The sequence below is a fragment of the Engystomops pustulosus genome, chromosome 3 (assembly GCF_040894005.1).
Source record: "Engystomops pustulosus chromosome 3, aEngPut4.maternal, whole genome shotgun sequence".
Lineage (NCBI taxonomy): Eukaryota > Metazoa > Chordata > Amphibia > Anura > Leptodactylidae > Engystomops > Engystomops pustulosus.
In genome coordinates this window covers 237,063,937-237,087,314 of record NC_092413.1, presented here as the reverse complement: position 1 = coordinate 237,087,314, position 23,378 = coordinate 237,063,937, and the positions used below count along the sequence as shown (strand labels likewise).

General features: G+C 48.1%; 1 protein-coding gene across 1 annotated transcript in view; it reads left to right on the top strand.

Moving 5' to 3' along the window:
• The first annotated feature begins 3,472 nt into the window (after nucleotides 1–3,472).
• The window catches only part of LOC140123042 (vomeronasal type-2 receptor 26-like), a 32,463-nt gene continuing 12,557 nt past the window's right edge, over nucleotides 3,473–23,378 (top strand). The window contains exons 1-3 of the mRNA XM_072144293.1: nucleotides 3,473–3,532; nucleotides 3,638–3,847; nucleotides 11,096–11,219. Of these exons, the coding sequence (XP_072000394.1) occupies nucleotides 3,473–3,532; nucleotides 3,638–3,847; nucleotides 11,096–11,219 (394 nt within the window). The remainder of the gene's footprint in view (nucleotides 3,533–3,637; nucleotides 3,848–11,095; nucleotides 11,220–23,378) is intronic.

The window sequence follows — 23,378 nt, the reverse complement described above, 5'->3', positions numbered from 1 at the left end:
GAACACAAACTCCCTATAAGGCACTTTAACCAGAACCCGTACCGGTAATATTAAACAGAGTTATAAACTCTACCGAAACACCCCCCCTCCCCCAAGAATAAAAGACAATGAGGCTTCCTGTTGGGTGGAAAAGGTCACAGCTATTTAGTAACTTGTTTTAACAATTCTCCAAAAGTAACCAGCACTTTCTCGGTGCCAACCGCAGCTGCCCGAGCCAGTTTGCTGGGCCGGACTACCGGCGAACAATGCGATTTCCGGGCAAATCTCCATCATATCTCCACAAATCTTTCTTTTCCACCACCAGGAGCTCTGCGTACCCTTACACGGAGCTCCAACCACCACCCAACAGGAAAAGCGCCCTGCTCAATGCCATCTTGCAAAAATATGTCAAGCCCAATGTCCGTCAGATGGACCCCATCATCCAGCAATTCTATGTGCCTGACAACCACCCTGGACTTTGACCTAACAAAACGCGCCATCTGGGTACTGAAAGTCCGCCTAGCACAGTCAATAGCCCCAACATCCCTCACACCCTGCCAAGCCACTCTCTGAACCATCTCAGACCACACTATGACAACATCAGCAAAGAATGCAGACAACTTGTCGACATCTGATTGCATAACAGTGATAAGCTCTGCGACCCAAGTTGTTGCCACCAGCATATACAACCAGAACTACAGGGGAAGTACAGAGACTGATGTCGAATACTTCAGTAAGAACCTGGGACCATAACAAACCCCGTATGTCACGCCAGAAAACATCAACTGCATGGAAACCTCGGGTCCTCCCGCCCGGCCGACACTCCACCCTTTGGGACACCCAATAGACATAAGAATGCCCCTGTATCCACACTGCCTGGCGCGATCGCAGCACATAAGAACCTAGAACAGAAACAAAGAAAAATTATTGGAGAAGAAAAATTATTGAAGAAGGTCAGGGAGGACATAGCGTGCAAAACATCCAGAGCGCCAGCGCCCAATACGCATAACATCGGAATCAGGTAAACAGGCCTTGCCCGCTTCAGTGGCGGCACCAATCCTAAATGAATGAGTCTCATACTCAGCCAAGACCAGGCCCAAAATTGACAAACATCTACAAAAAACAGAGAGAAATTGAAAACGGGTAAGAGGGGAACCATCGTCCTGCACCAGGAAACGGTCACCCGGCAAAGAAAGGGACAGGAAACTACGAGACAGCATAAAAGGACAAAACGGACCAGGAACCGCACAGAGGCAAACCCAAGAACCCCTCCCATTCAAGTCTGTCTTAGACCTGCGGACCTTAATGCGCAAAACATCTTGGCCCAAAACCACATCCTGCCTAACCAAACACCCTGGGGAAGAGGTGGATGCCGGCAATAACTCGCCGACACGAAAAGCCCCCAAAAATGCGAGGCTAAAAGACAAAGAAAAAAGCAAGACCTCGTGTTCGGACATGAACACCGTCTTGCAGGATGAATCCAGAGACCCCAAAAGTGAGAGAAGGGAGGACAAATAAGATAACGTTACCTCAACCCTATCTGCAGAGCTAGTAAACACGGGTCTACCCGTCGCCAAGTACCACCACGACTCCCACGCCTTACCATATTACTGCCAAGTCGAAGAAGCAAGAGAGGACTGGACCAACTACATCAACTGAGGATCAGGGCCCACAGGAACGATGGGCATTCCAGCCCTGCCGGATATTCACCAGATATAGACATGCGGCCGGAGCCACAGGCGTTGCGATGGTGGCTGATGGCATCGGCGGTAGAACCCGGCTGGTCTCCCTAGCAGAACTGCTCCTGCCGCTCCCACGTTGTCCTCGACTCCACTGACCAGACATCACCGAGGCATCCGATGAACCGCCCGTTGAAGACAGGGAACGCCATCTGGACGACCTGGACCTCCTCTCCCAATAAGAGGAGCAGGACCATCTTCCACTGCTGTCATGATGTGCCGCAGAGCCGCGGCGGCTACGCCTGCGTGCATCCCGGGTGGGCGAGGGCGAGTAGAACCTGCTGCGTTGGCGAGTGGACCTAGCAGGAGCTGGAGGACCCGGAGGAGGTTGGGATGGGGCCAGGGGCATGGGTGGCTGGAGCACTACCGGTGGAGGGCGCTAGCCTCCGCAGCAGGGGGCGCAGCAAAGGCTGCCACCAGTGCCGAGAGCTCCTGCTGCACCTCAGGGGAGGACTAGGGGGGCGGCTATGGAGGCCTCCAATGAAGAAGCAGCGGAGCTGTAGTGACCTCCCATGCTGCTAATGGCGTCCGGCTGCACAGGAAACGCTGTGGAGGAAGGAGGAGGCAGGGCTATACCCTCCACAGTGCGTGCAGCCAGAAGAGCAAGTCGGGCGTGATCCCGCCCTGGGCTGCGCTCACACAGGCAGCAGGAGCGGTGATGCCCCTGCCCCAGCGAGCGCCCTTGCACCAGGCACTTGGGGCACAACATCATTAAGGTGCGCTGGCGGACGCAAAACTTGTCCGTACCTCCGGCTAACTACATGCGCCACAGGAGGCGGAGGAGGGAGGAATGTAGATGGAGGGGGAGGGAGAAGGGAAGGCGGCGGAGGTGCGCGCCAAGACTGCAGGGGGGGGAAGCAGGGGAAGTTGGCTGCGAGGGAGAGAGGACCTGAGACAGCCAGACCTCTCCCTCCAGCCTAATGTGGGCGCGAAGCGCCTCTATAAGGGGATCGCCCATATTAGCAGACCTGGCAGAGGAGGACCCAGGCTAACAAACCAAATACTCGCTCACCACAACCCAGCTACAACAGCTTCCTATAAGCACAAGGGAAGGGGTGAACAACAGGGAGGAGGAGAACCTTAAACTGAGCACTACCACCCCTTAAAGTGCTAACGCAACCAATATATACATATTCAATGCAAATCTTGGACACCCCCTGTCAGAGGGGCACCCTCCATATGCAGTCGGGGTACCCTGCAGGACAGATGTCATTGCTCTTCCCTGCACAGGGGACCCCTGCAGAACTTAGACCAGGTGACGGAGAAACCCATTGGCTTAGCCTAAGACCTCTTAGTGACCAACGTAAAAACCCATATAGCGTTAAAGTGCCATGAAAGTGTCTATGGAAGAGGTCGAGGAAAACAAAGTTTGAGACAGCATCCAAATTTGCCTAATATAGGCCTCCTTACATTGTGGTGGGTGCTTGTAGCAGTAAGACCCCAGTTGCATGGGTCCAAAAAGATACAATTGAGGAAAAAGCAGCAGCAGATCCAATGTGATCCAGTGAATCAAGTCTTCTCTTTATTCATCAGAAATACATCGGCCATTGTCAATAATAACTTGGCAGAGGGCCACAAGTTTAGTTTATGAACGTCTTCTCACAAGGACTGGACAGCAGGACGTGTCCAACAAATATGAGAACCGTTCAATGAGATTCTCTGGACACAGTGGGGGGGGGGGGTTATTTAGGTGTAGATGGTAGCTCTGCCAGTGCTCTGGTGTCTACTCCAGCCTGTTAGTAGACTTGTCATCCATGTCAGACCTTCGAGACCTTCCAGTGGGCCCTACACCCCTGCTGCCCACAGACATGTGGGTCAGAGAAGCCAGGACATTGGTGGGGATGGGGAGATTTATTTCATTCTCCATCAGAAACCTCCATGAAAGTCACTGTGTATGAATATTTCCTTCTGTCTTACAGCTCCATCGCCATTTCTTATATCAAGAGGACAACGATGGGATTCCTTACTTTGATGCAGATGGACAGTATATCGGTCAATATTTTATCATGAACTGGATTGGTTTCAGCAACGAGTCTTGCAAACTTGAATTTGTCGGCCGCACATATATGGAAAACATAACTTTTACTATAGATCGACAGAGGATATTATGGAAGAACAGGAGCAATCAGGTAAAATGGGACTATTCTGTGTCATAGAGATGGTGTAATGGCAGGAAACGGACAAGGAGCCCCCAAACTGCCACCTGCCTTATTGGGTCCACCCTAGACAGTGGCCGATGAGGCTATCTGTAATATCCTCTCAGCTTCTCCTGAAGTGGGCGGGACTTCCTGTAATAATCCCAGCGATTTCTGTATCCTGCGATATAGGGGGAATAGATATATAAGGCTATCTGTAATATCCTCTCAGCTTCACCTGAAGTGGGCGGGACTTCCTGGTTATGACATCAGTTATGGGCAATGGCAATGTGCACAAACCGCTCAGCCAACCAGGACACAGAATCAGTGATCTGCAGAGATCTAGTGCAGAGAAAGGCAGGGAAGACACAGAGCACTGGACCCATGCATCACACAGTTATCTACTACATCACAAAGAGAGGAGATTTGCCTGATAACATAGCTGTTAACATTGTATTAACAAATGCATGTGTTGCCACAATGTTAACACATGAATAAAGCATGTATTTGTTAATGCTATGTCATTAGAACTGATGGGAGCCTGAGCTCTGGTTTATTTCTGCATTCAAACTTTCATACATAAACATTTCTTCCATATTCCATCTATGAAACACACACAGCCCTGCTACATACCATTCCTGGAATGTAATTGGATGACCTAAACCACATGATCACTGCAGGTCCTTGAGTTTTTTATATTCCACCTGTACAGATATTCTCCTGTACCCAGCACCTACACGTCATGAACGTGCATATGGTAGTAACCCCCCCCCCCCATCAACACCTTCCTCTTCCCTAATCTGTCTAGCTATGGATTCCCATGACAACCAGTCAAACAAAGACAACCAGAGGAACAAGGTTCCTGCTAGCTTCTCGCCTTCTAGCTGACAAATGGCTGCAGATAGCTAATGAGTGTAAATTAGAAAATTGCTTATTTTAGTGCAAAAGTTTAGGCAAAAGTTTTTTTACTTTACAGTTGTACTTTAACACCTTAGCGCTCTGCGCCGTAGCTGTACTGCGCTGAGTCCCGCGATTAGCGCTCAGCGCAGTACAGCTACTGCGCAGAGCCGATGCCGGTTCAGCGCTGTATAGCAGCCGAACCGGCATCGTTAGCCGCGGGATTTCAGCGGTAATTTACCGCTGACATCCCCGGCTAACACCCGCGGTCGGAGTGGGCTCCGATCGCGGGTGTTTAACCCGTTAAATGCCGCGGTCAACGCGACCGCGGCATTTAACCTGCCTTCTGGGGGTCTTTACCCCACGATCGGCCCCCCCGCACCGTTTTCGGGGGGGCCGATCGCTGTTTTGGCTCCTCTGGTTTCCTACTGATTTCAAACAGTATTTATCCCCAAAATAGTCAATTCCGAAAATACGGAAAATCGCTATTCGATTTGTAGGCCGCGTGACGTCAAAATAAATTATCCAAACATTTCAAAAATTATGAAAATGTAAAGTAGACAAATGGGAAATGTTATTCTGCAAGTTATTTAGGTGGTAAATCTATCTGCCTGAAAACGCGGTGATTTTGAATTTCGAAAATGGCAAATTTTTCTAAAAATTCATCATTTTTTTCTTTTGTTTGTAAATAAACGCAAAACTTATCAGCCAAAATTTACCACTAAAATGAAGTACAACATGTGGGGAAAAAACAATCTCAGAATCGCTTTGATAAGTAACAGTGTTCAAAAGTTATTACCACAGGAAGAGACACTGGTCAAATTTCAAAAAAAAGTTGCGAGCCTTAACCTGCAAACAGGCTGCATCCTTAAGGGGTTAAGCAGGCGCCAGGGTGTGCGGCTTCTGCTGGCAGACACCAATAGGAAACAAGATCAATGACATGGCAGACAGTGCATCAAATTGCATTATCTTTGCCGCGGTCATCCTCAGTTGGAAGTCCAGAGCCTCCACCTCACCCCACTTCAATTTCTTCAAATTAGCAAAGCCGTGTCAGCCACAAGTCATGGAGCAGTTATAAATGTGCGACTGCCTAAAATCATATGTTTCTCCAATTATGATTACAAATAAGGTCTTAAAGATTATTGAGAGTCTTTTCAGGGATGTACAGGCAGTCCCTGGGTTATGTACAGGATAAGTTCCAAAGGTTTGTTTTTAAGTTGAATATATATATATTTTATAATTGTAGATCCAGATAATAGTTTTTTCCCCAGTGACAATTGTAGTTTCATAATTTTTTGCTGCAATTGGACCAAGGATTATGAATAAAGCCTCATTACAGACACCTTACAGCTGATCATTGCAGTCTGGGACTATAGTAACGTCCAGAGAGGTCACCAGAGGTCACAGTGGTCAGAGGGGTTCGTCTTTAACTAGGGGTCAACATGGGGAGAGAAAAAGAACTGGACTACACATCCACACATCACACAATGATCTACTGTCGCTCGACTACATTATATAACGAACTCCAGGTTATTAGTTACATTTTGATCAAATTGTATAAGCCACCAACCACTTCACGATGACCTCTTTTGCCCCCCAGCACCCGTACTGGCAGGCATAGCCCCCATGGCTCCGGGCCCAGACCCCCACCAGCACCGCACAACAGATGCAGCGGATGTCATGCAATACCGCACCATGTGAACAAGAATAAGGCTCACCATGTGTGAACAGGTGCTGAATACTCACTGTCCCATGTAGTCTCAGACACTGGCTGAGGGGAAGTAGCTGGCCCCTATATGCAGTCTCCTGCTAATTTAATGGAAACCTACCACTTTGGATAGGGCTTCTAAGCAGCAAATGCCGTGCACCGGCTCCGGGTGAGCTCAGGGTGAGCTGGTGCCGGCACTTATCTTCGTTATGTTCTTAAACGCTTTATTAATCTTTATATCGGAAGAGGCTTCCCTGCACCGTGGTCCGTTGTACACTATGGAATAAATGGCCTTTTATCCAAAATATCAAAGAAAATGAAAAATGGACAGGGAGGCATCAATGGGATCATCAAGGTTTCTCCACTTTGGGGCAATTTCACTTTTCCTGAAGCTTTAACATATCCAGTTGATTTGGAGATTGTTTTCTCCTGACATATTGGGGCACATTCACTTACCCATAAAGTAAAATGTGCTGGTTGGGTTGTCCATCAGAAAGGATCTGTAGATTGTGGAGATGAGCTCAAAGGTAGGTAAGTTCTTGGATGATGAGCTCAGTGGTAGGTAAGTTCCTGGATGATGAGCTCAGTGGTAGGTAAGTTCCTGGATGATGAGCTCAGTGGTAGGTAAGTTCCTGGATGATGAGCTCAGTGGTAGGTAAGTTCCTGGATGATGAGTTCAGTGGTAGGTAAGTTCCTGGATGATGAGCTCAGTGGTAGGTAAGTTCCTGGATGATGAGCTCAGTGGTAGGTAAGTTCCTGGATGATGAGTTCAGTGGTAGGTAAGTTCCTGGATGATGAGTTCCCGGAAGTTGTGCGTATGAGAGGGAATCAAGCAATGAACGAGGGGACATCTGGATTCAGGGAAGTGAAGGCTCCATCACACAATACATCTCCTCTGGCTTCATGCTCCATGACGTTTCCCAGGAGGTCGCTGACCCTTGTAATAGGTGAGGGGTGAGGCCACAAGGTGAGGAGACACCTGCTAGATGTTGAATTGGGCTCTAGTGATGATGTTTAACAATGAAAAACGTTATAGGTCCCTGGATGTCTGTAATGTGAGTGGAGGGAACAGTGAATAGGAGACATTTCCCGGTTTATTTGTACCAGTCTACGATTCTGCTGATCTGAGGAGACTTTGTAGTAAATATCAATATCAGGGAACAGGGCGGCTCCAGGATTCAGTGGCCCCTGTGCAGAAGACTCACGTAGCGACATGTATTCATTATATACAGCCCCTCCTCATTCCCCATTCATTATATGCAGCCCCCTCCTCACCCCCCATTCATTATATGCAGTCCCCTCCTCACTCCCCATTCATTATATGCAGCCCCCTCCTGACCCCCCTTTCATTATATGCAGCCCCCTCCTCATTCCCCATTCATTATATGCAGCCCCCTCCTCACTCCCCATTCATTATATGCAGCCCCCTCCTCACCCCCCATTCATTATATGCAGCCCCCTCCTCATTCCCCATTCATTATATGCAGCCCCCTCCTCATTCCCCATTCATTATATGCAGCCCCCTCCTCACCCCCCATTCATTATATGCAGCCCCCTCCTCACTCCCCATTCATTATATGCAGCCCCCTCCTCACTCTCCATTCATTATATGCAGCCCCCTCCTCATTCCCCATTCATTATATGCAGACCCCTCCTCACTCCCTATTCATTATATGCAGCCCCCTCCTCACTCCCCATTCATTATATGCAGCCCCCTCCTGACCCCCTATTCATGATATGCATCTCCCTCCTGACCCCCCATTCATTATATGCAGCCCCCTCCTGACCCCCCATTCATTATATGCAGCCCCCTCCTCACTCCCCATTCATTATATACAGTCCCCTCCTCACCCCCTATTCATTATATGCAGCCCCCTCCTCACTCCCCATTCATTATATGCAGCCCCCTCCTGACCCCCCCATTCATTATATGCAGCCCCCTCCTCACTCCCCAATCATTATATGCAGTCCCCTCCTGACCCCCCATTCATTATATGCAGCCCCTTCCTCACTCCCCATTCATTATATGCAGCCCCCTCCTAACTCTCCATTTATTATATGCAGCCCCCTCCTCACTCCCCATTCATTATATGCAGCCCCCTCCTCACTCCCCATTCATTATATGCGGCCCCCTCCTCACTCCCCATTCATTATATGCAGCCCCCTCCTCACTCCCCATTCATTATATGCATCTCCCTCCTGACCCCCCATTCATTATATGCATCTCCCTCCTGACCCCCCATTCATTATATGCATCTCCCTCCTGACCCCCATTCATTATATGCAGCCCCCTCCTGACCCCCCATTCATTATATGCAGCCCCCTCCTGACCCCCTATTCATTATACGAATCCTCCTGCCAGCAGCCGCACAGTGCAGAGACTCAGGGCAGCATCCAGCACCCGGCACAGCTACTGGGGATGGAGATGTGAGCATGAGTGGGCCCACCCAGCAGCTGTGGGTCCCGGTACTTCCAGATTTGCTGGGTGCTGTCGGAGAAGCTCACCCATCTGGCTGTTTAGGTTTTGTAAGAATGTTGTAGGATATCCTGACCTGCCCCCTTTCAGAGATAGCAGAGGACTATACGGGAATCATAACATGTTATGTAAACCACCTGTAAAGACTTTTTTATATATTAACCCATAATATCCAAAAATCAGGCACTTGGCATAGAATTACAGATTTTTAAGCTCTGAAAGCTGAAGCCCTGAACTCCCAGCTGGCAAGTCGGTCAACCGAGCAACCATCTCACATCTTCCACCACTCCGCCTGCTGTGACTGGAAATTAACAATAAAATACAAAGGAAAAACATTACAAAAAAACATAAGATCTGCATAACATAGGGAGGGAAGGACAGGGTGTACGTCTGAGCCCAGGAGTGGTTCTGGAGTTCTAGGCTTCGGTAGAGCAAGTTTAGCAGGCAGAGCTCACCAGGAAGAGACCACCTCTAGTCCGGCTGATGGCCCTTGGCTGCGGGTACGACTGCTACTCGAGGCTACTTGTGACCCAGTCGGCTAGTAGCACCCAGCTAGTAGTCCCTGGATCACTGTAAATAGCCTCCAGATGGTAATGAAAGGAGGTGAAAGAAGCCTCCGAGAAGCCGGGGTGACTGTTTTTTGGCCTGATAGAGGTGCTAGAAGCCTGTGGAAGGTCCGTGACCGTAGAAGATAATTCTCCAATTTTTGAAAGGAGGGTATCCGGGTGTTTGGGGGATGGGCTCAGATGCTTTTAGCAAGGTCAGATCTCCTCAAGGAAACGTCTGGCGGTTAAGCCCAGTGTTCATTAAATTTCAATGATAAGAAAAAAAAACAATAAAAATAACACATAGGGGGTCATTTACTTACCCGGTCTAGTTGCGATCCCGCGGTGCGTTGTCCGATGCTGATTCAGTTCTGCTGGGATTCACTAAGGTCCGCACGCCCGATATCCACCAGGTGTCGCTGCTGTGCCGAGGTCCGCTGGAGTTTACCTTCTTCTTCCCGGTGCATGTAAGTGCTTGATCTTGCGACACAAATCTCTTTTAAATTCTGCGGTTTTTGTCCGACAGCCACCCCCCCCCCCCGATTTCTGTCACGTGAAAGCTTGTGCGGATGCGCCACAATCCGATCGCGTGCACCAAAATCCCAACAAAAGTGCGTGATTCGGACCCTTAGTAAATGAGCCCCATAATGATGATCTTCAAAGGGAACCTGCTTCCATATTTTCACAAATACAGCGTGTGACAGGTTCCCATAGAACTGACAACCTTTTTTTAAGCTAAAAATGGTTTTCTTCACATCCCCATAAATCAACTTTTTGTGATGTGTTCTGCTTGGCCCCTCCCATCTACCTCTCAGCGTGTCATGCTTCTTCTAAGTATACAGCACTTCATGTCATGTGACAAGCTGTCATCTAAGATTCTGTTACATCTGCATCTGCCCCATGTATATATCTGATCCCATGAAATCACAGCGGCCTCCATGGACTTCTCCTCCCCATTCATCCAGTGAAGAATCCAGTGATGTAGCAGAGCTCTCTCTCAATGCTCCATACAGCAGCATGTCCTAGCAGTGAGGCCTGTCACTCAGGAGCTAGGACGCAGAGCAGTGCAGTAACCACTGAATATGCAGGGCCTTATTGGACTCACTTAGTTCAGAGGATCCACATCAGGTGAGTTGTATATAAGTTTACAAACTGATGTTTTAAGAATACAGCCGTGATATTAGACCATTTAGGGCAATGCTTTTTAATGAAGTATTTATTTTGGGTGGGTTAATTTCAATGGCCCCGCCCCCAGTCACCGTCTGAGTCATGTGATCGGACACATGCTGCTTTCAGCAATGTTACTAACCTCATTGAAGCAGCAATAACCAACATTTTTATAGATTTAGAGAGTTGGCTCAGCTTCAGTTCCCGAAAAATGGCACCAAATCTATGAATCACCAGATAAATGTGTAGATCTCTACAGCAGAGGATATCGGTGGTTGCACAACGCTCCGGCCATGATGTGTCACCAGCCGGGGTCTCCATGTACATATACTTTGTAATCTCCTTCTTTCTTTTCCCTCTTCTATATTAAAATGACAACTATGTAAAGAATTCGGCAGCTCGGTGCCGATCCCGGCTGATACTTTACCTTTCTTCTCTCTTTCTCTTAGGTCCCGGTGTCGCAGTGTTCAGAGGACTGTTCACCAGGAGAATATAAAGTCTCCACATCCAGAATCTTCTCCTGCTGCTATGATTGTGTCTCCTGCCCCCCGGGGGAAGTCTCTGACATGACAGGTATGAAGATACCCCACACTCCCCCCATCACCTCCTCTGAGCTCCGGAGAAGTGCATCAGGATGATCTGCCCCATCCGTCCTCACATGACCAGCCAGACGCAGTGACACTTGGTCTGTGTGAATAGAGTTATAGTGCTCCCCAGGGCCGCATTATAAAGCCCCCCCGCAATCACTATATACAGCCCCCAGTAATCACTATATACAGCCCCCCCCAGCAATCACTATATACAGCTCCACCAGCATTCACTATATACAGCTCCCCCAGCAATCACTATATACAGCCCCCAGTAATCACTATATACAGCTCCCCCAGCAATCACTATATACAGCCCCCAGTAATCACTATATACAGCTCCCCCAGCAATCACTATATACAGCTCCCCCAGCAATCACTCTATACAGCCCCCAGCATTCACTAAATACAGCTCCCCAGCAATCACTATATACAGCCCCCAGCAATCACTATATACAGCTCCCCCAGCAACCACTATATATAGCTCCCCCAGCAACCACTATATACAGCTCCCACAGCAATCACTATATACAGCTCCCCCATCAATCACTATATACAGCCACCAGCAATCACTATATACAGCTCCTCCAGCAATCACTATATACAGCTCCCCCAGCAATCACTATATACAGCTCCCCCAGCAATCACTATATATAGCACCCCCAGCAATCACTATATACAGCTCCCCCAGCAATCACTATATACAGCTCCCCCAGCAATCACTATATACAGCTCCACCAGCATTCACTATATACAGCCCCCCAGCAATCACTATATACAGCTCCACCAGCATTCACTAAATACATCTCTCCCAGCAATCACTATATACAGCTCCCCAGTAATCACTATATACAGATCCCCAGCAATCACCATATACAGCTCCCCCCAGCAATCACTATATACAACTCCCCCAGCAATCACTATATACAGATCCCCAGCAATCACTATATACAGCTCCCCCAGCAATCACTATATACAGCTCCCCCAGCAACCACTATATATAGCTCCCCCAGCAACCACTATATACAGCTCCCCCAGCAATCACTATATACAGCTCCCCAGTAATCACTATATACAGCTCCCCCAGCAATCACTATATACAGCTCCCCCAGCAATCACTATATACAGCTCCACCAGCAATCACTATATACAGCTCCCCCAGCAATCACTATAGACAGCTCCCCCAGCAATCACTATAGACAGCTCCCTTCTAATCATTATATACATCTCCCCCAGCAAACACTATATACAGCTCCCCCATCAATCACTATATACAGCCACCAGCAATCACTATATACAGCTCCTCCAGCAGTCACTAAATACAGCTCCCCCAGCAACCACTATATATAGCTCCCCCAGCAATCACTCTATACAGCTCCCCAGTAATCACTATATACAGCTCCCCAGTAATCACTATATACAGCCCCCAGCAATCACTATATACAGCCCCCCAGCAATCACTATATACAGCTCCCCCAGCAATCACTATATATAGCACCCCCAGCAATCACTCTATACAGCTCCCCCAGTAATCACTATATACAGCCCCCAGCAATCACTATATTTACCTTGGACTGCATATAGGTTTTATAGGGGGGTTCTATATAATTATTATGGGGGGTGTATAGTTATCATAGGGAGCTGTATATAGTTATTATAGGGAATTGTAATTAGTTATTATAGGGGGACTGTATAAAGTTAGTTATAGTGGGCTGTATATAGTTTTTGTAGGGGGCGGTATATAGTTATTATAGGGGGTTGTATAGAGTTATAGGAGGGTTGTATATAGTTATTATAGGGGGACTGTATATAGTTAATGCTGTTGACTGTATATAGGTAATGCTGGGGGGACTGAATATAGTTAATGCTGGGGGTTGTATGGAGTGATTACTAGGGGGCTGTATATAGCGATTTCTGGGGGCTGTACATAGCAAATGCTGGCCGCTGTATATAGTGATTGCTCTACCTTGTCTGGACTACACTCAATGGGGGCCGCAGACAGATTTTGCTCCCAGAGCCCCCGCCAACCCTAATCTGGCCCTGATTATCAGACACAGATATTATCACTGCTCCATAAGACACGTTGGGTAGAGATGGGCGAATCAACTCTAATGAATCGGAGTTTGTTTAGAATTTCAGGAAAACTTTGGTCACGAATCTGAAGTTTATGGTGATTCGTGGGAACAATTTTTTTTCCCACACTTTATTAGTTAAATGGGCGCGAGCACAATGTGTTATATGGGGCAGAGAACTCTGGGAAGGTGAAAGTAACACCCTCTATCACATGTGCAGACCTGTAAGCCAATCAGCGACCGGCAGGCTTATGTGATGTCACAGCCTTATATAAACAGGCAGACATTTCCAATCCCCAATTTCACACTGTATGTGCTGCCTGTAGCGTCCAGCTGCTTGTACTGTACTGTGCTGTAGTGATTTCTGCTCCAATCGCACGGTGTCCATTTTGGGGGATCTAAAATATAGGACACACCTGCGCTGTCCTAGTAATATAAATGATAGCTAATGTGGTACCTGTGATGGAGCATGAAAACTTCCAGATGGTAATTGTATCCAGTCCGAATTCCTGTTATTCACCTGAATGGTCTGCATACAAGAAATTGGTAAATAGATGAGGTTCTACAAGTGCTGCACTCTGAATAAGTCAGCAATAATGTGGAGCTGCCCCGGACGTTGGAGTGACGTCACTCAATCAGCGGGTCGTCCAAAGGAACACTTCTCCTCGACGCGTTTCGAAAGTCAGGAATGAGAGGTAAGTGTGCTACACCATGACCACCCTCTTTATATAGGATTTGGTAACTGCAAACATTGCTGCTATCCATCGTGTGCCTCAGGGAGACTCCCTGAGCAAAAACTCATCTAATGCCCTCAACAATATACAAAGTGTGTATTTATCTAAATGTACATCCTAATCTAGAGAAAAAAGTATGTAATAAATAAAAATCTTTTTATTGATACAATTAAAAAATATATGAAAAAGGGGGCGTGGCCTAACTGCGATGCAGAGCAGACATCCATAGACAGAGCTCCGTGCTCGGCCGAGCAAAAAAGGGCAAAAGAAACCTTTACATGGGGAAATTAGGCACCAGAAAGGCATCAAGACGCCTCAGCAAGGACCCCGGCCACCTCTCGCAACAAGGCAGGGAAGGAGAATCTCCCAAGTCACGGGAGAACGACTGCCAGAAGCTGACAGCTACTCCACGCTCCACCAGGTAGCAGCGAGTCCCAGCTACTGAGCGGCAGAAGGGACGCAGACACCCCTCAGGAACCCGAGGAGAACGACCTCCCAGCATACAGCAGCCAGCACCACCGCTGCAAGCCTTCTCTCCTGCTGGCCTCTCCTCTGAGATAGCAGGCCCAACATGAGGTAAGCTTCCTTCTCAGACCCCATACACCTCTATATCAGCCAGAAACAACAAGGGGCTTCAGACCACACAACAGGAGATCTTTACACAATGGCTCCCCCACTCAGGATCCCCTCAACAACCACATCACAAACCTCCTATGAAACACCAAAAAAGGGTTCCAAGGGAGAGAGTGCTTCACTACAGAGTCCCCCCACAAATGCCCCCTTTTAAATAAAGGAGAGGAAACATCTAACAGGGTGCAGCAAACAAATCATTGTGAACCCGAAGAAGGAGATAGTGGCGGCTTTAACCCTACCTTGCCTACCCCAGAAGCAGTGGCACACGCATTACAGGGACACCCAGAACTACAAGCCCTCTTGGCTCTACTACCTTCTAAGGGGGACATGGACACGCTAGCACTTGACCTTAAAGGTGCCTGGTGCCAAGATCTCCAGAAAGTCCAAGTGGAAGTCAATGCTATACAAGAAAAAGTAGAGTCTCTTGAAGTGTTTAGGGCAGAGACTACCACTGCTATTGCAGAGATCCGAGAGAAAGCAGACTTACAGTCCACTCAAATGAGACAACTGATGTCCCAATTAGATGATCTGGAGAACAGAAATCGACGAAACAATATATGAATCAAAGGCCTACCAGAGGCGACACATACCTCTGACCTCATTCCAACCCTCACAGGTATATTCAACATGTTACTGAGCCGTCCGGCAGATACCCGTATCGAAATTGATCGTGCGTATAGGGCGCTCCGGGCCCGCAGTTCAGACCCAGCTAGACCACGGGATTTAATCTGCAGGATACATTTATACTCTATCAAAGAACAGATTATGCAGAAAGCAAGACAAAAAGGTGACCTGGACTTTGGTGGATAGCCCTGTTCCCTGATCTCTCCAGCTGCACTCCGACCTCTTCTACAAGTATTACAAGAAAACCTATAGATGGGGGTTCCCCTTTGCACTCCACACACGCTCCTCAAAAGGACTAGCGTCATTAGTTCATCCAGAGGACTTACCATCTTTCGTATGTGCTTTAGACCTACCCTCAATGATCCTTCCAGACTGGGATTCGCCTACAGCTGACCAACCTCCACAATCCTACAACCCCTCTGCCTCAGCTCCTGGAAGATCCTTAGACTGGGAGTCACCCCGCCCACAACGCCAGAGAAACAGGGGTCGCTTGGAATCTGACTAGACCAAAGAACTTAGCCTTCCACGGCTTATTTTAGAAGTATTGATACTCCTAAACTCTGTATCCTTTAATATTTCTCTATGGAACAATGGTCAATAGTCTTTTCACTGTTCCGATATTTCTCTCTGTTATGATTGTGAAATAGCCAACCACGATATTCTGAGCCCTCTGCGACCCTCTCGCTCTGACCACGATGCTATAGACAGTATCTTTCATCAATACTCTTATCCAGCAGAGGTGAGGGGGCCGCAGACGAAAGAGGACCGCTATCTACTGGCTATCCTTTTACTCATCATACATGCCCCAACATTTATATTTTTTACTGCTAGGTAAACCTACCCCCATAGGTGAAACTGTAGTAAGACACTGCGGTTTAAATTTGTGCACTAGCACTAAACTGTTTAGTTCCCTTCCCGGAACAGTTCTTAGTCCGGGTTAAGTTTTGTTCTTAAACCCTCTTCCGTACCCCTCATACCCTGACTCTTTTTCCTTCCCACTACTTCTAACGTAGTCACTTGATCTCAGTCTCCTACATCAAACAGATTTGGAGGTGGTTTAGTAACTTGACATTAGCAGCCAAAAATTACCACCTCAAACGCACTCCCTTTCAAAATAGCTTCCCTTCAACGCCAAAGGTCTTAATGTACCGGAAAAGCGTTCGCAGATTCTTTACTCTTTTCATGAACAGAAGATCCGGGTTCTGTGCATACAAGAAACACACTTTAAAACTGACTGTATACCTAAGATTAATAGCAAACATTACCCTACCCACATACATAGCACTAATCCCGAGTCAAAATCTAGAGGGGCATCTATATTCATACACAAATCTGCACAATGCTCTGTCTTAGAAACAAAACTCGACACCGAGGCTAGATATGCCTTTATAAAATGTGACATCCAGGGCTCTGTATACACATTGGCCAATATCTACGCTCCGAACTTTGACCAGACAAATTTTCTAATCAGAATATTAGAAGATTTAACGGAATTTGCTAGCGGCTCCCTCATCCTCTGTGGTGACTTCAATCTAGCTATAAGCCCACTCATAGGCACCTCTTCAGGTAAATCCTCTGTGTCATATGGTAAACTAAATCGCCTGCGAAAGCTACTCCACTCCATGCAACTCTGTGACATTTGGAGATTGAAACACCCAGAGGATAGGGATTATACCTTCTATTCCCAGGTACATAACTCATACAGCAGAATAGATTATATATATGCCCATCATCATCTCCTCTCATCTGTCCTAAGCACAGAAATCGGCTCATTCATCAGCTCGGATCATGCCCCTGTTACATGTACTCTCTCTCTCTTACCTGGAAAACGCTCTCCATTCAGTTGGAGACTTAACGAGTCCCTACTACATGACCACCTCTGCATCGCGGAACTTAAGAAAGTTGCTAATACATTTCACCTTGATCACAAACATGACAACACATTCCCGGCCTACAAATGGGAAATCTTGAATCGCAATCTAAGAGGCATCCTTATAAAACACGGCTCCCGATTAAAAAGGGCTGCAGGAGCCAAACTTAAATCCCTTCTGACCACACTCCATGATCTCGAAGCCAAACATAAACAAACCCTTCTACTCAGTACACTCCGTGAGCTCACCGCAGTTAGACATGAAATTAACTCTATCCTTGAAACCAAACAAAAACGCTTTAAACACTTGTGCTCACATTATTTCTACGAGTGGGGGATCAAACCTGGCCGACTACTCGCTAGGACCCTACGAGACAAGAGAGCATCGACTTATATAGCTTCAATAAAGAAGGAGGGAGGCTCACCCGTCCATACCACTGAGGAGATAGCTGAAGCCTTCTCTTCTTACTACCACTCTTTATACAATCTCCCACACCCCTCGACCTCGTTCACCCCACCACAACCCACACAAACACTGAAACAATACATCCAAAACACGGCATTGCCAACCCTTTCACAAGAGGATACTGAATTACTCGAACGACCTTTTACGTTAGAAGAACTACAAAATGTGACTAAATCGCTCCCGACTGGCAAGAGCCCAGGGCCGGACGGATACACCGCTCCCTTTTACAAAACTATTACATGAAATCTCATCAAGCCTGTTAGCCACATTTGATGCAGTTACCTCCACTAACCCTCTTCCACCTTCATTCCTTCAGGCCCATATCACGGTCATCCCCAAGGAAGGAAAAGACCCCCAGCTATGCCCGAGCTACAGACCAATATCCCTAATCAACATAGACACTAAAATATATGCTAAGATGTTGGCCCCCCCTGGGAGATCTAGTTCACCCTGATAAAGGGGGTTTTTGGGGAATTGGGTTTCCTCAGTTCCTCAGGGCTCATCATAGATGGTTGGTCTGAAGTTAACCAGTATGTCTGGGGTGACATTCAAATGCCCTGTTACCAATTTCATGAGGATGGAAAGTCTGTCTCCCTCATCATGAAATTGGCCGTTACTGGGGGCTGCTTTCCCTATGGCCTCGTATCTTTGATAAAGATGTGCTGGTAGCCATAGCTTGAACAGCTCCATGCGATGCTCCATTGGAACAGAAAATTTCTTACAATAACCTTCAAACGTGTCACAGGAAGTGAAAGGATCTAAATTTTCATCATAGCTCGGGATATATTTACATATATTCAACAGATATTGCATCCTCTCCATCTTATGGGAAGATTGGGATTCCTGTACATTACTGTCACACACATGCAGGTTATGGCTGATCAGTGACGTCTCTGAGTCGCCCTCTAATCCTCCATCTATCCCACCAGCAATGCTTGCCCCTCCATCTACTACACTGCCCACTAGTCCAGGCCTAGTAACAAGCAGGGGTGTGAAGTGATCTGTAGCAGCCGCAGGTTATGGCTGATCAGTGACATCTCTGAGTCGCCCTCTAATCCTCCATCTATCCCAGCAGCAATGCTTGTCCCTCCATCTACTACACTGCCCACTAGTCCAGGCCTAGTAACAAGCCGGGGTGTGGAGTGATCTGTAGCAGCCGCAGGTTATGGCTGATCAGTGACGTCTCAGTCGCCCTCTAACCCTCCATCTATCCCACCAGCAATGCTTGTCCCTCCATCTACTCCACTGCCCACTGGTCCAGGCCTAGTAACAAGCCGGGGTGTGGAGTGATCTGTAGCAGCCGCAGGTTATGGCTGATCAGTGACGTCTCTGAGTCGCCCTCTAATCCTCCATCTATCCCACCAGCAATGCTTGTCCCTCCATCGACTCCACTGCCCACTGGTCCAGGCCTAGTAACAAGCCGGGGTGTGGAGTGATCTGTAGCAGCCGCAGGTTATGGCTGATCAGTGACGTCTCTGAGTCGCCCTCTAATCCTCCATCTATCCCACCAGCAATGCTTGTCCCTCCATCTACTCCACTGCCCACTAGTCCAGGCCTAGTAACAAGCAGGGGTGTAGAGTGATCTGTAACAGCCGCAGGTTATGGCTGATCAGTGGAGTCTCTGAGTCGCCCTCTAATCCTCCATCTATCCCACCAGCAATGCTTGTCCCTCCATCTACTCCACTGCCCACTAGTCCAGGCCTAGTAACAAGCCAGGGTGTGGAGTGATCTGTAGCAGCCGCAGGTTATGGCTGATCAGTGACATCTCTGAGTCGCCCTCTAATCCTCCATCTATCCCACCAGCAATGCTTGTCCCTCCATCTACTCCACTGCCCACTAGTCCAGGCCTAGTAACAAGCCAGGGTGTGGAGTGATCTGTAGCAACAGCAGGTTATGGCTGATCAGTGACGTCTCTGAGTCGCCCTCTAATCCTCCATCTATCCCACCAGCAATGCTTGTCCCTCCATCTACTCCACTGCCCAGTAGTCCAGGCCTAGTAACAAGCAGGGGTGTGGAGTGATCTGTAGCAGCCGCAGGATATGGCTGATCAGTGACGTCTCTGAGTCGCCCTCTAATCCTCCATCTATCCCACCAGCAATGCTTGTCCCTCCATCTACTCCACTGCCCAGTAGTCCAGGCCTAGTAACAAGCCGGGGTGTGGAGTGATCTGTAGCAGCCACAGGTTATGGCTGATCAGTGACGTCTCTGAGTCGCCCTCTAATCCTCCATCTATCCCACCAGCAATGCTTGTCCCTCCATCTACTCCACTGCCCACTGGTCCAGGCCTAGTAACAAGCCGGGGTGTGGAGTGATCTGTAGCAGCCGCAGGTTATTGCTGATCAGTGACGTCTCTGAGTCGCCCTCTAATCCTCCATCTATCCCACCAGCAATGCTTGTCCCTCCATCTACTCCACTGCCCACTAGTCCAGGCCTAGTAACAAGCAGGGGTGTGGAGTGATCTGTAGCAGCCGCAGGTTATGGCTGATCAGTGACGTCTCTGAGTCGCCCTCTAATCCTCCATCTATCCTACCAGCAATGCTTGTCCCTCCATCTACTCCACTGCCCACTAGTCCAGGCCTAGTAACAGGCAGGGGTGTAGAGTGATCTGTAGCAGCCGCAGGTTATGGCTGATCAGTGGAGTCTCTGAGTCGCCCTCTAATCCTCCATCTATCCCACCAGCATTGCTTGTCCCTCCATCTACTCCACTGCCCACTAGTCCAGGCCTAGTAACAAGCAGGGGTGTGGAGTGATCTGTAGCAGCCGCAGGTTATGGCTGATCAGTGACGTCTCTGAGTCGCCCTCTAATCCTCCATCTATCCCAGCAGCAATGCTTGTCCCTCCATCTACTCCACTGCCCACTAGTCCAGGCCTAGTAACAAGCAGGGGTGTGGAGTGATCTGTAGCAGCCGCAGGTTATGGCTGATCAGTGACGTCTCTGAGTCGCCCTCTAATCCTCCATTTATCCCACCAGCAATGCTTGTCCCTCCATCTACTCCACTGCCCACTAGTCCAGGCCTAGTAACAAGCAGGGGTGTGGAGTGATCTGTAGCAGCCGCAGGTTATGTCTGATCAGTGACGTCTCTGAGTCGCCCTCTAATCCTCCATCTATCCCACCAGCAATGCTTGTCCCTCCATCTACTCCACTGCCCACTGGTCCAGGCCTAGTAACAAGCAGGGGTGTGGAGTGATCTGTAGCAGCCGCAGGTTATGGCTGATCAGTGACGTCTCTGAGTCGCCCTCTAATCCTCCATCTATCCCACCTGTAATGCTTGTCCCTCCATCTACTCCACTGCCCACTAGTCCAGGCCTAGTAACAAGCAGGGGTGTAGAGTGATCTGTAGCAGCCGCAGGTTATGGCTGATCAGTGACGTCTCTGAGTCGCCCCCTAATCCTCCATCTATCCCACCAGCAATGCTTGTCCCTCCATCTACTCCACTGCCCACTGGTCCAGGCCTAGTAACAAGCAGGGGTGTGGAGTGATCTGTAGCAGCCGCAGGTTATGGCTGATCAGTGACGTCTCTGAGTCGCCCTCTAATCCTCCATCTGTCTCACCAGCAATGCTTGTCCCTCCATCTACTCCACTGCCCACTAGTCCAGGCCTAGTAACAAGCAGGGGTGTAGAGTGATCTGTAGCAGCCGCAGGTTATGGCTGATCAGTGACGTCTCTGAGTCGCCCCCTAATCCTCCATCTATCCCAGCAGCAATGCTTGTCCCTCCATCTACTCCACTGCCCACTGGTCCAGGCCTAGTAACAAGCCGGGGTGTGGAGTGATCTGTAGCAGCCGCAGGTTATGGCTGATCAGTGACGTCTCTGAGTCGCCCTCTAATCCTCCATCTATTCCACCAGCAATGCTTGTCCCTCCATCTACTCCACTGCCCACTGGTCCAGGCCTAGTAACAAGCAGGGGTGTGGAGTGATCTGTAGCAGCCGCAGGTTATGGCTGATCAGTGACGTCTCTGAGTCGCCCTCTAATCCTCCATCTGTCTCACCAGCAATGCTTGTCCCTCCATCTACTCCACTGCCCACTGGTCCAGGCCTAGGAACAAGCAGGGGTGTGGAGTGATCTGTAGCAGCCGCAGGTTATGGCTGATCCGTGACGTCTCTGAGTCGCCCTCTAATCCTCCATCTATCCCACCAGCAATGCTTGTCCTTCCATCTACTCCACTGCCCACTAGTCCAGGCCTAGTAACAAGCCGGGTTGTGGAGTGATCTGTAGCAGCCGCAGGTTCAGTCTCATCTCTCCTCCTGTTTGCACTCGAAACACAAACTTGTTTCGTGGGCAAAGACTCTTTGATGGACGTCTGCCTGCTACAGATGATCTCATCCCTTTTTGCTATTTCACATTTCAAGTTGTCAATAATCACCTCAGTATTTGCTGCTTTTTGCTTATGTTCGGTTATTTCCATGTATAACTGTATAAACACCTTATCCACATCTGCATAATACTTCTCCTTCTCAGCGACCTGAGACTGCAGCGTGTGTATGCGGCTTTCCATCTCATTTATAGCCTCCATGTGCTCTTCCAGTTGTGTCTCTAAGCTACACAGCTGTTTAACCCCTTCCTTACAACAATTGCAATGCAAATCTTTAGGAACCTTTGATCCTTTGTCTCCATCTATCTTCTCCATCTTACTAATGGCCTCCTCAAATACACACACAAGCTTGGCCATCATGTGGAGCCTCTTAGATGTCTGGTTCAGTACACTGCAACTTATCATAGGAACTCGCCTGCTCTACCAGGGATTCCCATAGCAGCTCAAGAGATTCCTCTTTCTTAGATAACACGGGGTTAAATTAACTATATTTACTCAACTTTTCAAAAGTCACATGTTCCACTTTGCCAGTCATTGTATCCCTGCGATCTGTGTTACTCCTGTACCAAGGACTATACAAAGCAAAGACCCTCACACCCGGGTCACCTCACAAGGGTCTGATAACAGAAACCAACCAGAATCCTAAGAACTGAACTCATATAGATTCGCTGCCAATAATCACACTCATACTAGGCCTCAGGTGACACTGTGCTACCTGTCCGAACCTACCCAGTATAATGACCTAAGTCCACAGTATAACAACAATTTCATCACTATATCCTAATGTAGATGGATCATGACATTTGGGCCTGGCTCGCCATTGATAAAGGGGGGTTGGGGGATTGGGTTTCCTCAGTTCCTCTAGGCTTCAGTGGTTCTGTCCAGCCCCTTAGTCTGTGCTATTTACCATAAGCACCTACTCCAGTCCTTCATATATCACAGGAATAACATACAACCCTCGCAGATACTTATATACAAAAAGACTTTACTAACAACATACATGTGACAAAGTAACTACATAAAATACAATACAAAATACATAGAGAACACAACTGCACACAAACCTTCTTCTCCTGACCCCTCCCGGACACAGTAATGTGTATGTATATACAATATATTCTATTACTACAGCATCTCCTGGATATACCCTGACGCAGGAGTCACATCCAGTACCTGACCATATACATGTACATATAGAGACTACAGTGGAGTATATGCACAATAGCATCTATATATCTACTCCAATACACGTGCAGGGCACAGATCCACGTGTGAATGGGATACGGCTACAGGTTATACATATAGTTACACTAATATATACACACTCACTGTAAACACTTAGCTATGTATATATATGGTAAAACACATAACACCTGGAATATCTACAGGTACACGTATAAAGTCTACTATATTATAATAAGTACTATGTTAT